This window comes from Diuraphis noxia, unplaced genomic scaffold, assembly GCF_037042655.1.
Source record: "Diuraphis noxia isolate RWA-SAM2 unplaced genomic scaffold, SU_Dnox_SAM2 contig0001, whole genome shotgun sequence".
In the NCBI taxonomy this organism is placed as follows: Eukaryota; Metazoa; Arthropoda; class Insecta; order Hemiptera; family Aphididae; genus Diuraphis; species Diuraphis noxia.
This window is the reverse complement of record NW_028301711.1, coordinates 32,563,180-32,579,113: the sequence shown is the minus strand read 5'-3', so window position 1 is coordinate 32,579,113 and position 15,934 is coordinate 32,563,180. Positions and strand designations below refer to the sequence as shown.

Here is a 15,934-nt window from a genome sequence, read left to right as displayed (position 1 = left end):
CGACATAGATAATTAAATTGTGTAAGGACAGAACCCCCTTTTCATTATGGCGACAATTTATATTCGAGTCTGTGTACTTCCTATAATGGGTACCTATAATAATTGGTACGTTTAGATGGTATAACAATTAACAAACAAATTGGGCAATATAATATGTTTTATTAAGTTGCTTTCACTTATGGGCAGTTTTGGCATCCGAGCCATCGAAACAACTAATACAACTAACGTATTACTACTAACGCGGTTAAATCGCTGTATAAATTAGTAGTTGCTATTATCTGACAACGACAAGAAGGATGACGACAACAGACGATAACTACAGGTAGGTATGAAGTCCGCAGGACGGGTATGGTACTCGCGTCGGTGTCGCTGCGAGGATCGCGTACGGCGCAGTGAAATAAAATCTATATTTAGGGTACTCGCCGCCGCCGGTGGTGGCGCGTCGTCGTCACGTCGGCGCTTTGGGCTCGCTTCATAGTTCATACGCTGCAGTGCGTTTTTCTCGTTCGTCAACCCTGTCCGACGAGGTTCGCTGCTCGTCCGCCAGGCGTAAACACGCAGCGTCCTGTTATCATTCTTTCTCTCTCTCTCACTCGATCACTCGTCCGCTGCCACTCGCTCACTTGCACGCTCGCTCTGTGTGTGCGTGTTGGTGTGTCTTTTTCTCACTCGTCATTTCCGGCGCATTCGCACACGGTTTTTACGGCCGTAGAATCGACACAAACAGCGCCGCCTCCGCCGTCGTGCGTCACCGTCAGCCGAAATACCGACACACACAATCAGCGACACAACGATGCTGACCGCGCCGGATAAACGGAACGCGGCGTCGTCGCGTCGGATTGAAATAATTGTTCGTTGAGAGCGGACGGCCACAACTGCGCTGCCCGTCGGTCCGATCGGCGGCCATGGCGACCGAATACCGACAACGTCCCGGCATGGGCGATCATTTCGACGACGAGGTAATATTATTATGCACGAAAACAGTACATTACCACATAATCATAATATTATGCGATTATGCCACCTAATTAGGTTACATGCACTACAGAGAAACGTGTTGAATATGCGCTATGATAGAACCGCAACATAATATTATTATATTGCACTGCGGAATGTGCATGGGATATAATAGGTGTGAGTGATGACAAAAATAAAAAAAATACTTTAGCAAATCCGTTTAACAATAGTTTTCTTCGCGGTTTGTGCCCTCCTCATCAACTCGAACGATAATAATTAATGAAGTTGACGACTTTTGCTAAATTATGATACGTCCATTGTTATTATTGATATATTTTTATCTCTTCTTTCGAGTTTGGATAAACATTGAGAATCAAAATGTTCCAAACATATTATTACAGTGAGCCCGAATTACTTATTGAGCAAAAATCACACAAATAAATAAATCACTGTTAAAAGGTACAACAAATGTAAAAGCACACAATTTTCTGCAAGCTTTGGAAACATTTTAAATCAAACAAATAAAATACGTGGTTTACCGACGTTTCACTTTCATCGTATAATTGATGATATTAAATATTATATGCATAGTCAATTCGATTTTTTTAAGTAACTTGAATAAAATATTCAAAATATTTATGTCACTGATGATACAACATGTTATAACCACGCAGTTATTAATTTACACGTATGCTAAAAAACTTTATTCACGACATTCTAAGCTCTTATCATGAACCATGATCTCACTAGACAGTAGACACTAAGAATAGTAGTATTTATCTACAATATAAATGTACCTATATTGAATATTTATACTATATACATTATGTATACATGATTATGGTCTATATATTAATCAGGGGCTGTTCTCTACAAGTCCCAAGAGGAAGTTAAAATGTATTTCATATTTACCTGCTATTCTTGCCTACTTATACCTACCTAGATACATATAGATATAACAACACATCTCACTTTTTTCGGTTAATATAAGTACACAAAAAAAAATTGTATGTGCGTATTATACACTATTCATACCAATAAATCTTTTATTTTTTATTTTGTAGAAATGTCATATTTTTATAGCCACGATGATTGGTGATGACTATTTGAGTTATTACTTCGTAGTATGTTTTTGTTATTTACACAGGAAAGGCAACGATCCCACTCAAGTTACTCATAAAACCGTCACTGATAATAATAACAATAATAAAATACGAAATATATGTCAACGATATGGGCTGAAAATACGATATCATGATACGGTGACGATGGGGTGGAAAAATATCCATAATGTAGTAAAATAAATCACCACAATTTTGATTGTACTCGTATAAACGTTTTTTCTTTTATTGTCAGGAAATTATTATAGTATAATCAGGTAGAAAATAAAAGGTTGGTTAGTAGGTATAATCGCAGTCAACGAGCTATAAGTATATATGTGAGTATGGAGGACATAGATTCTTAACCTTTTCTGGTCCATGGACCAATTCACAGCTATTCCGTAGACCCCCGAGTTACCATCTATGGACCCCTGGTTAAGGACCTATGATATAGATTATAGGATATGAGTATAAGAGAATGAAATCCGATGTTTTTAACATACTGTTGACATGACGTGTAACGCTGATACAATAACCTAGAATTATGGGTAATATTGTATAGTTAAGTAAATTTTAACTTGTGTGGCAGTGTAGTTGTAGACGAAATCTATAGCACTGCGAAAATAAGTAATTTTTGCGTGAACCATGTTGTGAAAACTTATAATACAACGGTTAAAAGGACGCCGCACCCGCATCCGTCGAAAAAGTGCGTAGCATAGCAAATTTTACGCTTAGCAGATCACGTTTATCTCCGTTACTTTAAAAATTAGAGTGAATTGATCTATTATAAAAATTAAAGGCAAGATTATTGCCGAGAGCATCTCATGTGTTTTTTATTATATTTTAATTTTAAAGTGAGTTATGAGTATTTTTAGATATAAAAACGATTTACAATTTTAAAATACTCACAACTTCCTTTAAAATTAAAATATAATTAAAAACCCAATCTGTGACAATATTTTGTCATCTGGCATAATCCTCACAAAAATTGTGAATATTGACTTCAACTATTATCATGACTCACGAGTTAGCAATCTATTTAATTACATATTTATTTATACACGCGTATAATAACTAATAAGTTAGGTACCTACCTATCTGTAGTGATTATGAAATATTGCCCCGTTATAATATAATTATGAAACTTATAATCAAAGACCGGATTTTGCATAAAATGCATGTTGTAATCTACAACATCATATACATGCAGTAAATGAGTGTTCACAAATCATTACTTGATTGATTAAATATCAACATTTTATACTGCATATTTTTACATATTCTGACATTAGTGCATGTTCTGCGTATTTTTGCATATTTAAACAAAAAACACAGATTATAGGGCCTATTTATATCACTAATGTATCATCTACTATTTCATTTTAATAAAATATTTTTTTACAATGTATCAATGATTAAAATTTAAAATAAAATTTAACAAATAACATTTTTGTATTGCATATCTTTTATATTAATATATTATACATCTTAATTTTTATTAATGAAAATTTTATAAAATTTATAAATAATTATCACAGCAAAATTAATATAAAATTGAAACTTTATTTTGCATGTTTTTCATTTTTTTCTTTCATATTTTGACTTGTTTTAGTGCATGTTTGCATGTATATTTTACAATTTAAAATGCATATAAATCCGGTCTTTACTTATAATAAATCTAACTGTCCAAGATACTAGATATTATGAAGTATCTTAGTTTATGATTCTAATCAAAATATTTACACATAAAAACTATGACCATAATTACTCTGTAGGGTTACATGCCTAAATTTGTAAAACTAAAGGTTCGCTAGATATTTTTCCATCAAACGTTCTAATCACGACACTGATTAACGTGTTATATTGATACGTATGTATTTTATCCTTCAATGATCGAAGGTTGAGTTTCTTGTTACCAAAGAGCTGTATACGCGTCTATTTTTTTAGAAATTTTTTCACGTAGAGTTTATTATTTCATTGGTTTTATTATTTATTTGAAATAACATTTTATTGGTATATGTATACAATTGTATAGACTTCTACATATATATATTATTTTTTTGATTAAAAAATATTGATTGATATTGATAACTAATGAAATGCGAAACCATAAATTTGAACTAACATCGCAAAGCAATTATGGAATAAAAAACGTTATTCTGTTATGACGAATAATGGAATTTCTTTTTAATTCCTCTAAAAACATAATGCAATATATTTGATTAATCAACAAACAATATTTTCTAATTTCTTAGTAAATAAACTAATTATATATTAATTATTAACTTTTAATACAAATTGCCCATATAATACCTGTCATCTAAGAATGACACATATATATAATATATTAAATCATTTTGAATTTTGACAGCTATGGTCCAAAACTTTTTTTTTACACAGCATATTTAAATACTATGTATTATCATATTGGGATTAAAACATTTAGTAACCCGAAGCAAGAATTTTTTCTACCCTTAAAATATTAGCGATAGCTTATATACCTACAAAAGTATAAATCAAATCAGCAAAGAATGAACTAAAATTTGCTTTAAATTAAATATTTAATTACAATAATAATATTTTAAAATAGTATTAATAATGTAATTGTTGAATGTATAACATAGTATAAAATATATTAAGTTAGTATATTCTACTATTATCTATATATAATTATTAGTATACCTATATATATAAGTAGTTGTTTATCATTAAGTACAGTGTTTTGTGAAACGTATAAAATATTTTGAGTGCCAATTTTTTCATAAATAACAACAATAAGTATAAAATATTAGGCATTTGTTGAAACTAAACTAAATCCTATTGTAAATCCTTTACATCTCAAAATGAATTATTTTTTCCTGTCTGACTATCACAGACAAACAACATAAACTACCTATAAATCTATTTATTAACTGATATAACTGTAAGTTAATTGATTGATATGGGTACCTGATAAGTAAATTAAGGCAGAAATCAACAACTTTATAAGTAGGTAACTAATATGAAAAATTTGCAGCACCCAATACAATTCATAGAAAAACAATTTAAACTTAAAAAAGTACATAAGTTGTACTTATCTTTTTAGGATCTCGTGATGAGTTCAGCCCAACAGCGTCGAAACTGGCGTGGGATATTTATAGCTCTTATGGTCATCGTCGCAGTTTTAGCTATGATAGTAACGTCTGTAGTTTTATTGACTCCGCCTCAGCCTGAAGAACTTTCGGACTCGTACTCGGACTTGGAAAATGGTGACAGAACTGGTTCGGACTACTATTACAACCAACGAGCAAACGATGAACTTTGGTGGCGTCACCGAGGTATGAGGACATTGCGCTTATCAGATATTCTGTCAGATTCTGCAAACATTAAATTATTCAACGGAACGTGGATTTCTGGTACTGAGATATTTTACGTGACCAGCACTGGTGACTTGGCCATCATGGAAGTTATGGCAGATGGTATTACGCAGACTACTCACCACATAATGTCTAAAAAGATGTTACAGGTATTATAATATAGTGTAGTAGCTTAGACATGAATATTTTATGAAAAGGATATTATTATTTATCTTTCAGAAATTAAAAGGTCCGCTGGTATCATTTGAACTATCGCCTGATCGTAATCACGTGCTCATAGGTCATCATGCAAAAAAAGTAATATTTTTACTGTTATACGTACGAAATAATAAATAATTCAAATTAATAACTATAGATTTTCTCTTTTTTTAACAGTTGTTCAGATATTCAAAAACGGCTCGTTATACGGTGTACACTGTATCGACCCGGTTAGTACTATTCAAATAGTTATCAAACACTTTTCCATTTTTAAGTGTACAAATACTAGTTGTATAATATATTTAATATATTATTAATAATTATTTATGGTAGAGCCTAAAGCTTTTTACACACCTAATGAAAACAATGTGCTTGGATGAGACCTTTTACAATGTATGAGCAAGAATGATAGGTCAAGATAAAAGATTAAATTGTTAAGATTAAAATCAACTATTTTATTATATGTTATAATGTTATTGTTAGTTATTAATTCTAATGTTCCAAATATGGATCTTAAAATTGAAAATAATTTTACTAAAACATGAAATAAATTATACATTTTGATGGAGCTGAAGTGTATCAAGTACTTAGAGCTATGTTAAGAAGGGATATAATTGGGCAAATGCCCTAAAGTGGCAAAAATTGTAACATTTTAAAGTGCGGAAAATGTTTAATTAATAGGAGTGTCAATTATTATTTCCACCTATGAAGCCAATGAAATTTTAAAGTAAGAACTTTACTACATGTACCTACTTAGTACCATTTTAAATTGAATAGGTAAGTCATCTACGTACAAAACAACTACAATCACTTTTTTCCTTTCAACTTTTCAATTATTAAGTATATTCAATTGTTAGTCAATTAATTCATAAACGAAAATATAATAGCCATCGTTTATTTTTGCAGGCAAATGACTCCTTTAACGTTGGAAGACCATCAAAATTACCGAAATACTTCTGCTGATCTACAGCCGCACTTTCTGCACGCTCAGTGGCAAAAAATTTCAACAGTGACTGAAAAAAACTTTGAGTCCATGGCATTGATCATTGTGTATCGTTACGATGTGTACTACGTACCTTGGTCGCTTAATATAACAGCTACCCCGGGTATCAACACCGAGAAAAACAACATCACAATAGACTCTCAGACGTCAAACGTCACCAACTTCTCATATACGACTCGTTCCACTCCATCACTAAACGATAAACAATTCAATGTTAGTGAAAACAACACATCTCGTAAACTGGAATGGAGTCCATGGCCTTATGGTCCAATTCGTCGAATCACCACGTCTGGGTTCGGTGCATCAGGTACCGCTGCCGGGATCGTAAGCAATGGAGTAGCTGATTATTTGTATGAAAGTAAGATATATTTTAATTGGAATATTTTTGAAAATATCAAACAAATATTGAATTCGTACGTTTGTATTGGTATAGTGGAGATATTGAAGAGGTCCCCAGCTATATGGCCATCATCCGGACGGTATCTAATGTACGCGACGTTTGATGATCGACGGGTGGGAGAATACAAGTATTCAGTTTACACAAAGGGTGGACGACAACGTAATAATGTCGATGGTGGTGATACCGAAAAACATTCTAAGCAGCGAAAACTGAAACGACGCAGGAGGCGTTTAAGACGAAATTCAAAATCTGAGGAAGCACTAGATATGATGGAAGATGACAGTACATCTGAGTATTACATATACCCACACATACGCACTCTTAAATATCCAAAGGTAAGTCGTAACTTTATGGAAAAAGACTATAAACAAATTAGTTAGTTTATAATACAACAATTAATAAACATTATTTTTTTTAAATCAGGCTAACACACCAAACCCCGCTGTTACTTTATCAGTTATCGTAAATCTTGATCAACTAAAAAATCCACAAATACAACCAAAAATACGGACTTTAACACCACCGCCAATTTTTCAATATACCGAGTTAGTGGTGATACTAAAATAAATTATTAATAATTGAGTATGCAGTAACAGTTAATTAATTTTCGTATAAAATAGCGATTACTATTTCACGGCAGTTCAATGGGTAAACGACGGAGGTGTCGGTGGTGGAGGTGGAAGTCACGAGATCGACGATGAAAAATCGGGTGCTTCGGCAGCTGAAGTTTGCGTTGTATGGCTAAACCGGGCACAAAACATAAGCGTGACAACACTCTGCAAATCACCCATGTGGATGTGTCAGGAGGTACGTGAATTAATATATACTAGTAAAGCTATATCACTATTATTGCGCATACTACCAGTAGAATACCTATTTATAAGAAAATATGATTTTTGTGATATAGACCCAAGTGATTAACGCGGTTGGAGCTATTGGCGGTGGTAGTGGCATAAGAGGAGGACAAGGAAGTGAGACATTCGACAATGATCGTGCTCGTCGTCGATATAGGCGCAATGGTAGTGGGTCGCAAAAAACATCTCATGAAGCTTTTCAAGGAGTGAAAAATAACAGTATCAACGCAACTTCGTCGTACCAAGAAGACCGCCGCCGTCGCCGGCAGTCACACCAGCACGGCCAACATAAACATGGCTGTCAACATCAGCATAACGGCCACCACAGCCGACGGCGACGAGATGGATACATTGACCCTAGTAGCTACGATATGCCAATAGGACGATATGGTGGTTGGGTAGATGCCACAGTCGGTGGGGCCGGTGGTGGAGTTCCCTCAACCGGAGGTGGTGTCAGCGATGGCAGTTACCGTATGATATCGGCCACTACTTCGTGGTCAGGCGGATCCAACAACGACGGAGGAGAAAACTTCGTAGGCGACGATGGATACGCGGGTATAGCTGGTTTTGGTAGCACTGGGACTGGTGCTGTGTATTCTATGGCCGTTTTAGTTCGCAAGGGATGGGAAATGGGTGACAAAGAACTTACACCCCGAGCGCCAGTGTTCGCAATGGATGGTCAAGGATATGTTAGTGTGGCGCCGGTACGCGATGACGATCACGATGACAACGAAGACCAAGATAGCGAAGGAGGGGTGCGTCTCCGACGACCGACTGTAAAACAACACACTCAGTCGTCACGTGATCGAAATGCCAAAAGCCGGTCACAGTCGTCAATTGGAAAATATTATGCACAAGTTGTAGCTGTAAATATAACGAAGAAACTGTTAGCACCACTAACGTTTGGTGAATTTGACGACGACAACGTCAACGATGGCAGTAAAGAAGACAACAAAAAAAGTAAAGTTGTCACTAAAAGTTGGACGGTAGTCAGGATTTTGGCATGGGACCAGCGAACGGATATGATGTAAGTCTCTAATCATATTTACCCATAGAATATTAATAAATTATATTTACTAAACCTTAACGTAAATTCCTAAAAATAAGTTGACATAATATTTCATCAAAATTATGAAATGTATTGAAATCTGTTCATGTATCTTGTTCGATGTAATAGGTTTCACTATCTTTTCAATACAGCTACATAAAGTTAATATCACATATTTTTATAAATTAAACATTGATAAGCATAACTAATATAAAAATTCCTAACGTTTATAAACAAATGAATATTATAATTATTAGCCATTAACTATTTTCTTAAGTCGTTTTTTTCTATCACATGTTGCAGTTACTTTCTTGCCGTACCATCTGGCCGTGGTGCACCACACCACCGTCATTTATACGCAGTCAAGTTTACGTCTGCAGCATCCTCATCTACAATAAACACTGATGCCGGTTACCGAATGGGGCACCATCACCAACAACAGTTCCGTAAAACTTTCCGTCATAGTAATCGTAGTAGGCCTATGTGTCTAAGCTGCGATGTAGGTTTTACCGGAAATATAAGACGTCGTGAGCGTCGTGAATTTGGTGGAAAACAGAACCGAATGGATGAGGCACGAGACGGGCGGTTAAGACAACAACAACGGGAACGATGGGAAAATCTAAAGGAAGAGGAAGAAGACAATGAAGAGGAGGCTGCTACGGCAGAAGGTAATACGAGGTTTGAATAAACTGGATAACACATACATATATAATTTATGATTTCCATACAGAAGCAGAACGCCGTCAACAGCGGAATCGTCGACAACAGCAACGAGAAATGCAGAATCGTGGAATGTTGAGACACTGTACATACTTCGATGCACAATTCTCTCGGGATGGTAGCCATTATGCCTTGATGTGTCTGGGCCCTTCAGTTCCTTATGTTACATTGCATAGAATCATATTAGATGATGTTGAGAACGTTGAAGACAATAGTGAGGGTAGTGGCAGTAGTGATAAACCAGACAGCGTTCCACTAACTACACAAAAAATGCCTAAAGATTCTTCCTACTCTTTTGAATTAATTGATCTTATTGAAAATAACACTCGTCTACAGGTAAAATTTTAAGATGATTTTTAAGGCAGTATAGAAACTAATGTAATATTTGTCATGGATTTTGCAGGACAAATACACGAATCGAGTTTTGTTACCGGGTACCAGAACTTTTCAGTTGAGACTCTCCGGCGGTCGTAAACTGACCACTTCAGGAGGATTACATTTTAACGACCCACTTGCAGCAGCCGATTATTATAGTAATGGTGGTGACCATCAGCAACATTTTTCAACTAAAAAACGTCCGGATTCAGATCCCCTGACCGTGGCACAGGTTCGATTGTATCTACCATTAGGCGTTTACGACCCTGAGGCTGATCCTCGCCCAGAATTTATGTCAAATCATATCCGAAATTCTGGAAACTCTGATAAAATTGATATAACTAATACCGAAATAACTGCTAAAACCAGTGACAGCTCTTCAACCAAGCACAGTCATCGGCGTCGACGACGGTCGTCGTCGTCTGCATCTTCTGCACATAATAGTAATGATAATGGTGGCGATGGATCAAAACGACAACGACGACCACGCAAAAAGCAACGTCAACATCGTTTGAAAAAGTTATATCCTATGCTTGTGGTAGTTAATTCAGACCCAGGATCACAGGCTATCACTGATCGATTTACTGATCGATTGGGCTATACAACAGGATTACTATGCTCTGGTTCATTGGGTAGAACGCTACCGAATGCTAATTTTAGAAGTTCAACTGGCCCAAGGTACAGTGAAAATGAATGGGGTCGTCAGCGGCAGAGAGGACGTTGGGGTCGTAGATCTTCAGAGACTAGATATTATTCCTCAGGACATTCAGATGACTACGATGACGACTCTTATGACTACGATCAAAATAATGATGATGACTCTAATAATAATGAGTACGTAGTGGCCGTGATAGATACTGGTCGAGGAACATGGGCTCGAGGTTATGAGTCATTGTTGGCCTTAAATTTTGGAGATGTTAATGATGGAGATGGAGACAATAGCGGAAAAGACGATGTCGGACCAAGTGGACTCCTTGGTACTGCTGATCTTCGTGATCAATTGGAAGCAGTTGAGTACCTGCTTTCAAGCTCTACCGCTACCAGTGATGGTTTTAAAGACAGTGGTCAAGGGTATTACAGCGAAGATCGCCCAAGAGGTGGTGGTAGCCGTGACCGTTCTAGATGGTTCTCATCGACTTCACAATCAAATAGAAGATACTATAGCGATGATGATGACTATTATGATGATAACGAAGAATATGATGACAACAACGACAAAAATGACAACGAAGATTATTATTATTATTACTACAGCAATGATGGAGATAATGGTGACTATGGTGATGATAACCGAGGAGATAGTTTTTACAAGGATAGTGATGTTAAGAGAAGTCGTAGAGACCGTAGAAGTGCTAGTGACACAAAACCAAATACCGAAGCACTACGGTTGCCATACGTAGATGCAAGCAAAGTAGCATTATTAGGCGGTGGACCAACATCGCCTTCAACTCCACCATCAGTCTACGGTGGATATGCCGCTGCTCGAATGGCCTTATGGCAAACAATTTATGGTGGTGCACCAATTAAAAAAAAAAGCGATGAATCTGGTGACAAAGGAAATATTAAGGAGCCTGTGGCAATTCGCTCTTCATTCAAGTGTGCTGTATCTATGGCACCTGTGTGTTCATGGCGCCTATATAGTGAGTATATTATACATATTACATTTATTAATGGTAGTTGCTGGTAGTGTTATATTAACGATATCAATGGTATGTTGTAGCTTCTGCATTTGCCGAACGTTACTATGGTTACTACGGTGAAAATGACAGAGATAATTGGATGTCATATGACCGTTCAGACTTAATACCATTAACATCCTCATTAAACGAGACGTCATTGTCACCGTCTTCTACTGGAAAAGGAATAAACTTATTAGTGATACATGGTACCGCAGATACTACAATACATCCACAGAATTCGATGATGCTAGTTCGAGGAGTCATGCGACAGCAACAGCAACAATTCATACATACTGGAATTGTCAATAGTAATGGACGCCGAAATAATAATTCAACAGCATATAGTGAACGAGTCGCTGGGGGATTTCCTACACGTGTTGGAGCCATTAGACTATCACAGCTAGTAATGCCAGATGCAGACTTAAGTAATTCAAGAATGGCGACAGATATAGAAAACGGTTCTCCGATAGACAACCACCACCAACTACTTCACTCGATTTTCAGTCATGTCACACAATATCTTACCTCAGAATGTTTTACCAGTGTAAGTGATGGAAATCGAGGTCGAGGCATTAGGACACGTGGCCGGCGTTTACGAAAACGGAGGAGAAGGAGATGGAGGACCAGTAATCGGGACCAAGAAAAATCAGAGGATCAACAACAGCCGCAGCGGGAGGAAGGACACCAACGCCACCAACAAAATCTGGGCAGTGAAAAAAGTAATTCCGATACTAGTATTGGAAACGGTGGTGGTGATCGCAGTTCCAGTGGTAGATATCGTCGACACGATATTGATAGCAATCGGCCAAACTCAAAAAGAAGTTTCAAGAATGACATTGTACAAGTAAAGATGAAAAATAATAACGTTTATAGTGATAATATAACAAAAAATATCAGTTGGATTAACAGCTATATGGGAAATTTTACCATTCCTAATAACAGTAATAATGAGAGTAACAATGTCAGTCAGAAAAAAGAAAGAGATGACGACGATGAAGCAGAGGAATATGATGAAAAAGATGATGAGGGTGAGGACAGTGACGACGAATACTATGGTGAAGATAATGACGGAGAAGACGGAAATAGCGAAGACGAAGACGATGACGACGATAAGTAAGTTTTTCAGCAACATGACAGTAGTAATATCATCCTTGATGTAATTGATGCTGCTGCTGATTGTTGAACTAATAGCTAATCAAATAGTGAAAATATAATTTTAAAAAGTGAGTAATTAAAAAGGATTAGGAATAATCTTATTAGTTTGATTAGATTCTTTGGAGGAATTTCAATTTTAAATTTATTTTACGATAATAAATCGAGTTTATGTAAATCAACAACAATCAATCAAAAGTGAACAAATTTAAAGACTTATTTTAGACAAACTATTAATGTATCAAACGCTATTCATTATACTTACAATTATAATTTTTTATTGGTATTAAATTAATTATATAAAAATATCGAATTTAGTTAATAATATCATTAGTAGTTTATACTTTATACTATGAAAAATCTACGTTTAAAAACTTATTCTTCCATCGCATCACCACATTTTTATTATATATGTTTTGTCATTTTGTCATGTACTTATCTTCAATTATGTAATTATTCAGAAGAAATAGTGAGGTTAGGTTAAGTTAGGACTTATAACTTGAAGCAACGCAACTTTTGAATTGGGTTAATTAGTGATTTTATTTTATTTAAGTTTTTCAATAGTCATAGTCACGCTTTTTTTTAAATTTTTCCTCCAAATTAAAAACAAGAAGTTTTTGTTTCTGATGCTTCAAAAAAAATATATCCTAACGTTACTAAAAATCCATTAACTTTTAAAAAGTGAAAAAATATGTATAATTGGTTAATTAAGAACATATAATGTTTCACTATAAGTATTTTCTGATCTCTATTTTTATATCAAGCGTGTTACATTTATTTAGTCTTGATATATGATTTGCCTCTTAGGTATTCTTGACTGTCGATAAATCATTATTTGGAAACATGATTATTAGCAGAGACCAGCTTTCATGATAGTACCTATGATTATTAAATATTTTATTTTTAGGTTAAGCAAGTAAGTAACATTAGATTTAATAGTGTACATCAAGGATCATCAATTTATTAACAAACAATCTTAATAACAACAAATACTATAGTTTTTTATATATCTCTTAAAAAACAGTAATCAAAAAATAATTTTCCAATCACCAAAAAAATCTTTATAAAGAAATCTTTTTGATTTCATAAGTAATATTTGAACTCCTTGACTGTAACATTTTACAATGAATTACAGTAGTCAATCTATTATATTATTTGGAAAACAACGTCATTTATCACATATATTTGAAATAGATCATTTTGTGAACGATTTTATTTAAACACAAATTACATTCTAAAGTGACTTGATAGTTGATACTCTAATAAGGAGAAATTAAAATATTCAATTTTAGTTTTCTCTATCTTCATTGGTATTTTTAACACCACATTATGTATTTAAAATTCGAAACCATATCTATTATAACTTATAACCAGTGTTGAATCCAGACAATTTTTCTGGGGGGGGGGGGGGCTCACTTTTTTTTCATTGGTCAACGGTGATACGTCATTTTAGTATTATGAATTATATCTATTAATAGGTAGTTATTCTTATTACGATTTATAATTTAGATATTTCATATTTATATAAATCTACAAAACAAATTTTTAAATCAATCTAAGGTTGTCACACATTATAAATCGTATTACCTATTATTATTATTTATTGCAATTCAGAAATTATAAATATTTAAAAAATTACAAAATAAATTAGAAACCTATTAATTATTTATATTTAAATTAGTATTGTGCATTTAATAAATAAGTACATTTTGTTGAAAGTCAGAAAGTTGTATTTGTCAGGAGGAGCGAAAGAAATTTCAGAGGGCATTCGCCCCCCCCCCCTGAAGTATACCTGGATTTAACACTGCTTATAACTGTTGTTACTATTATGATATTTTATTATAAATCATAAGTGTTAGTTATTACTTATTATTAGTTATAAATATTATTATAACTTGTTTTCTTTATTAATCATAAGTAGGACGATGTAAAAAGTGTATTACAATTACGAAGAAATCAATTTAATGTATGTATACTTCATACATCCTAAAGAATTATAATTAATACCACTTAACACATAAATTGTACATCAGTCTACTAACCTTTTTTATAATTGATAGGTACCTATCCTAAATAAACGTATTTTATTATGTTATACAAATCATTCCAATAGTTTTTGAAAAAATATTGATAGATACAGACATAGTCAAAATCGAATTTCATGTTACTTAACAAAATTCATAGTACAAAGTTGTCATTAAACTTATAATTAATAAATTATTAAAATCTGATTATTATTATTGTGGAGTGGCTGCTTTTGTATAAAATGTAATTGATCACGATTAAGTATAGTATATTAATTATACGTATAGGAATTAAAGTTTGTGACATTAAAAAATTTTACTATCGTCTATTACTTATTTTATTTTTTATTTTATTTATTTACCTATTTATGGAATCGAAGAACTTTTTACTATTAATGACTTTAGATACCTTAATAACTTCATAAGTTCATACTACCTACATAATATTATAAATTGAAAAACTATTTATATTATAGTTGATTTGTATTTATTCTATTTCAAATTATTATCATTGTTATTGTATTCATTTTTTATTATTTATCATATAGACATATATATTATATATATATAGCTATACTAATATGAACTGTATATTTTTCTGCGTTAATATGACTCTATGTTGGAACATTATTACAAACATAAAATATACAACTTTAATAATATTTTATCATATATTTATTATCACTGTTATTGTATAGAAGAAATCTAAAAATATATTACACTGAACTTGAATAATAAATAATGTAATTGGATTTAGTTATTTTTATTATCTACCTACATTTTTTTCAGTTTTCAACTGACAACGCCGCGGTGACTGCTTTCGCGGCGCTGCCATTACCATATTGACTGCCTATCAATTTCATTGAACTTGCCACAAACGTCTTATCATAATATGTGCACTCGGTAGTTTTATGCACTCGAGCTAAGCATCATTTTTAGTGTTTCTTTCTTTCTTACATGGGAAATTCCCTCGATATAAATAAATCAATAACCTCAACAAATATCGAGTGTCATAAATGATACTCAAGACAAAGTTGGCAAGTATAACTTACTGTATAAGTAAAATAT

General features: G+C 33.7%; 1 protein-coding gene across 3 annotated transcripts; it reads left to right on the top strand.

The window, feature by feature from the left end:
* Positions 1-526: 526 nt before the first annotated feature.
* LOC107161374 (uncharacterized) lies at positions 527-15,420 on the top strand. 3 transcript variants are annotated; one of them, XM_015507761.2, is made up of 14 exons: positions 527-959; positions 5,143-5,562; positions 5,633-5,710; positions 5,789-5,841; positions 6,518-6,972; positions 7,048-7,349; positions 7,438-7,559; positions 7,635-7,821; positions 7,922-8,895; positions 9,220-9,584; positions 9,647-9,972; positions 10,040-11,651; positions 11,732-12,534; positions 12,633-15,420. In XM_015507761.2, the coding sequence occupies exons 1-14, from the start codon at positions 906-908 to the stop codon at positions 12,633-12,635; spliced, it is 5,754 nt and encodes a 1,917-aa protein (XP_015363247.2). In that variant the 5' UTR covers positions 527-905; the 3' UTR covers positions 12,636-15,420. The 3 variants fall into 3 exon arrangements, with proteins under 3 accessions (XP_015363247.2, XP_015363246.2, XP_015363245.2); XM_015507760.2 differs by having other exon boundaries at positions 12,588-12,726; XM_015507759.2 differs by having other exon boundaries at positions 528-959; positions 11,732-15,415.
* The last annotated feature ends 514 nt before the right edge of the window (positions 15,421-15,934 follow it).

What these genes read in the sequence shown, in the direction of transcription:
- LOC107161374 (XM_015507759.2), top strand. Translation starts at nt 906, where the DNA reads ATGGCGACCGAATACCGACAACGTCCCGGCATGGGCGATCATTTCGAC. An exon ending in AGCTGATTATTTGTATGAAA is followed by an intron (nt 6,973 to 7,047) that starts GTAAGATATATT and finishes GTATTGGTATAG; the next exon opens with TGGAGATATTGAAGAGGTCC. An exon ending in CCAATTTTTCAATATACCGA is followed by an intron (nt 7,560 to 7,634) that starts GTTAGTGGTGAT and finishes CGTATAAAATAG; the next exon opens with CGATTACTATTTCACGGCAG.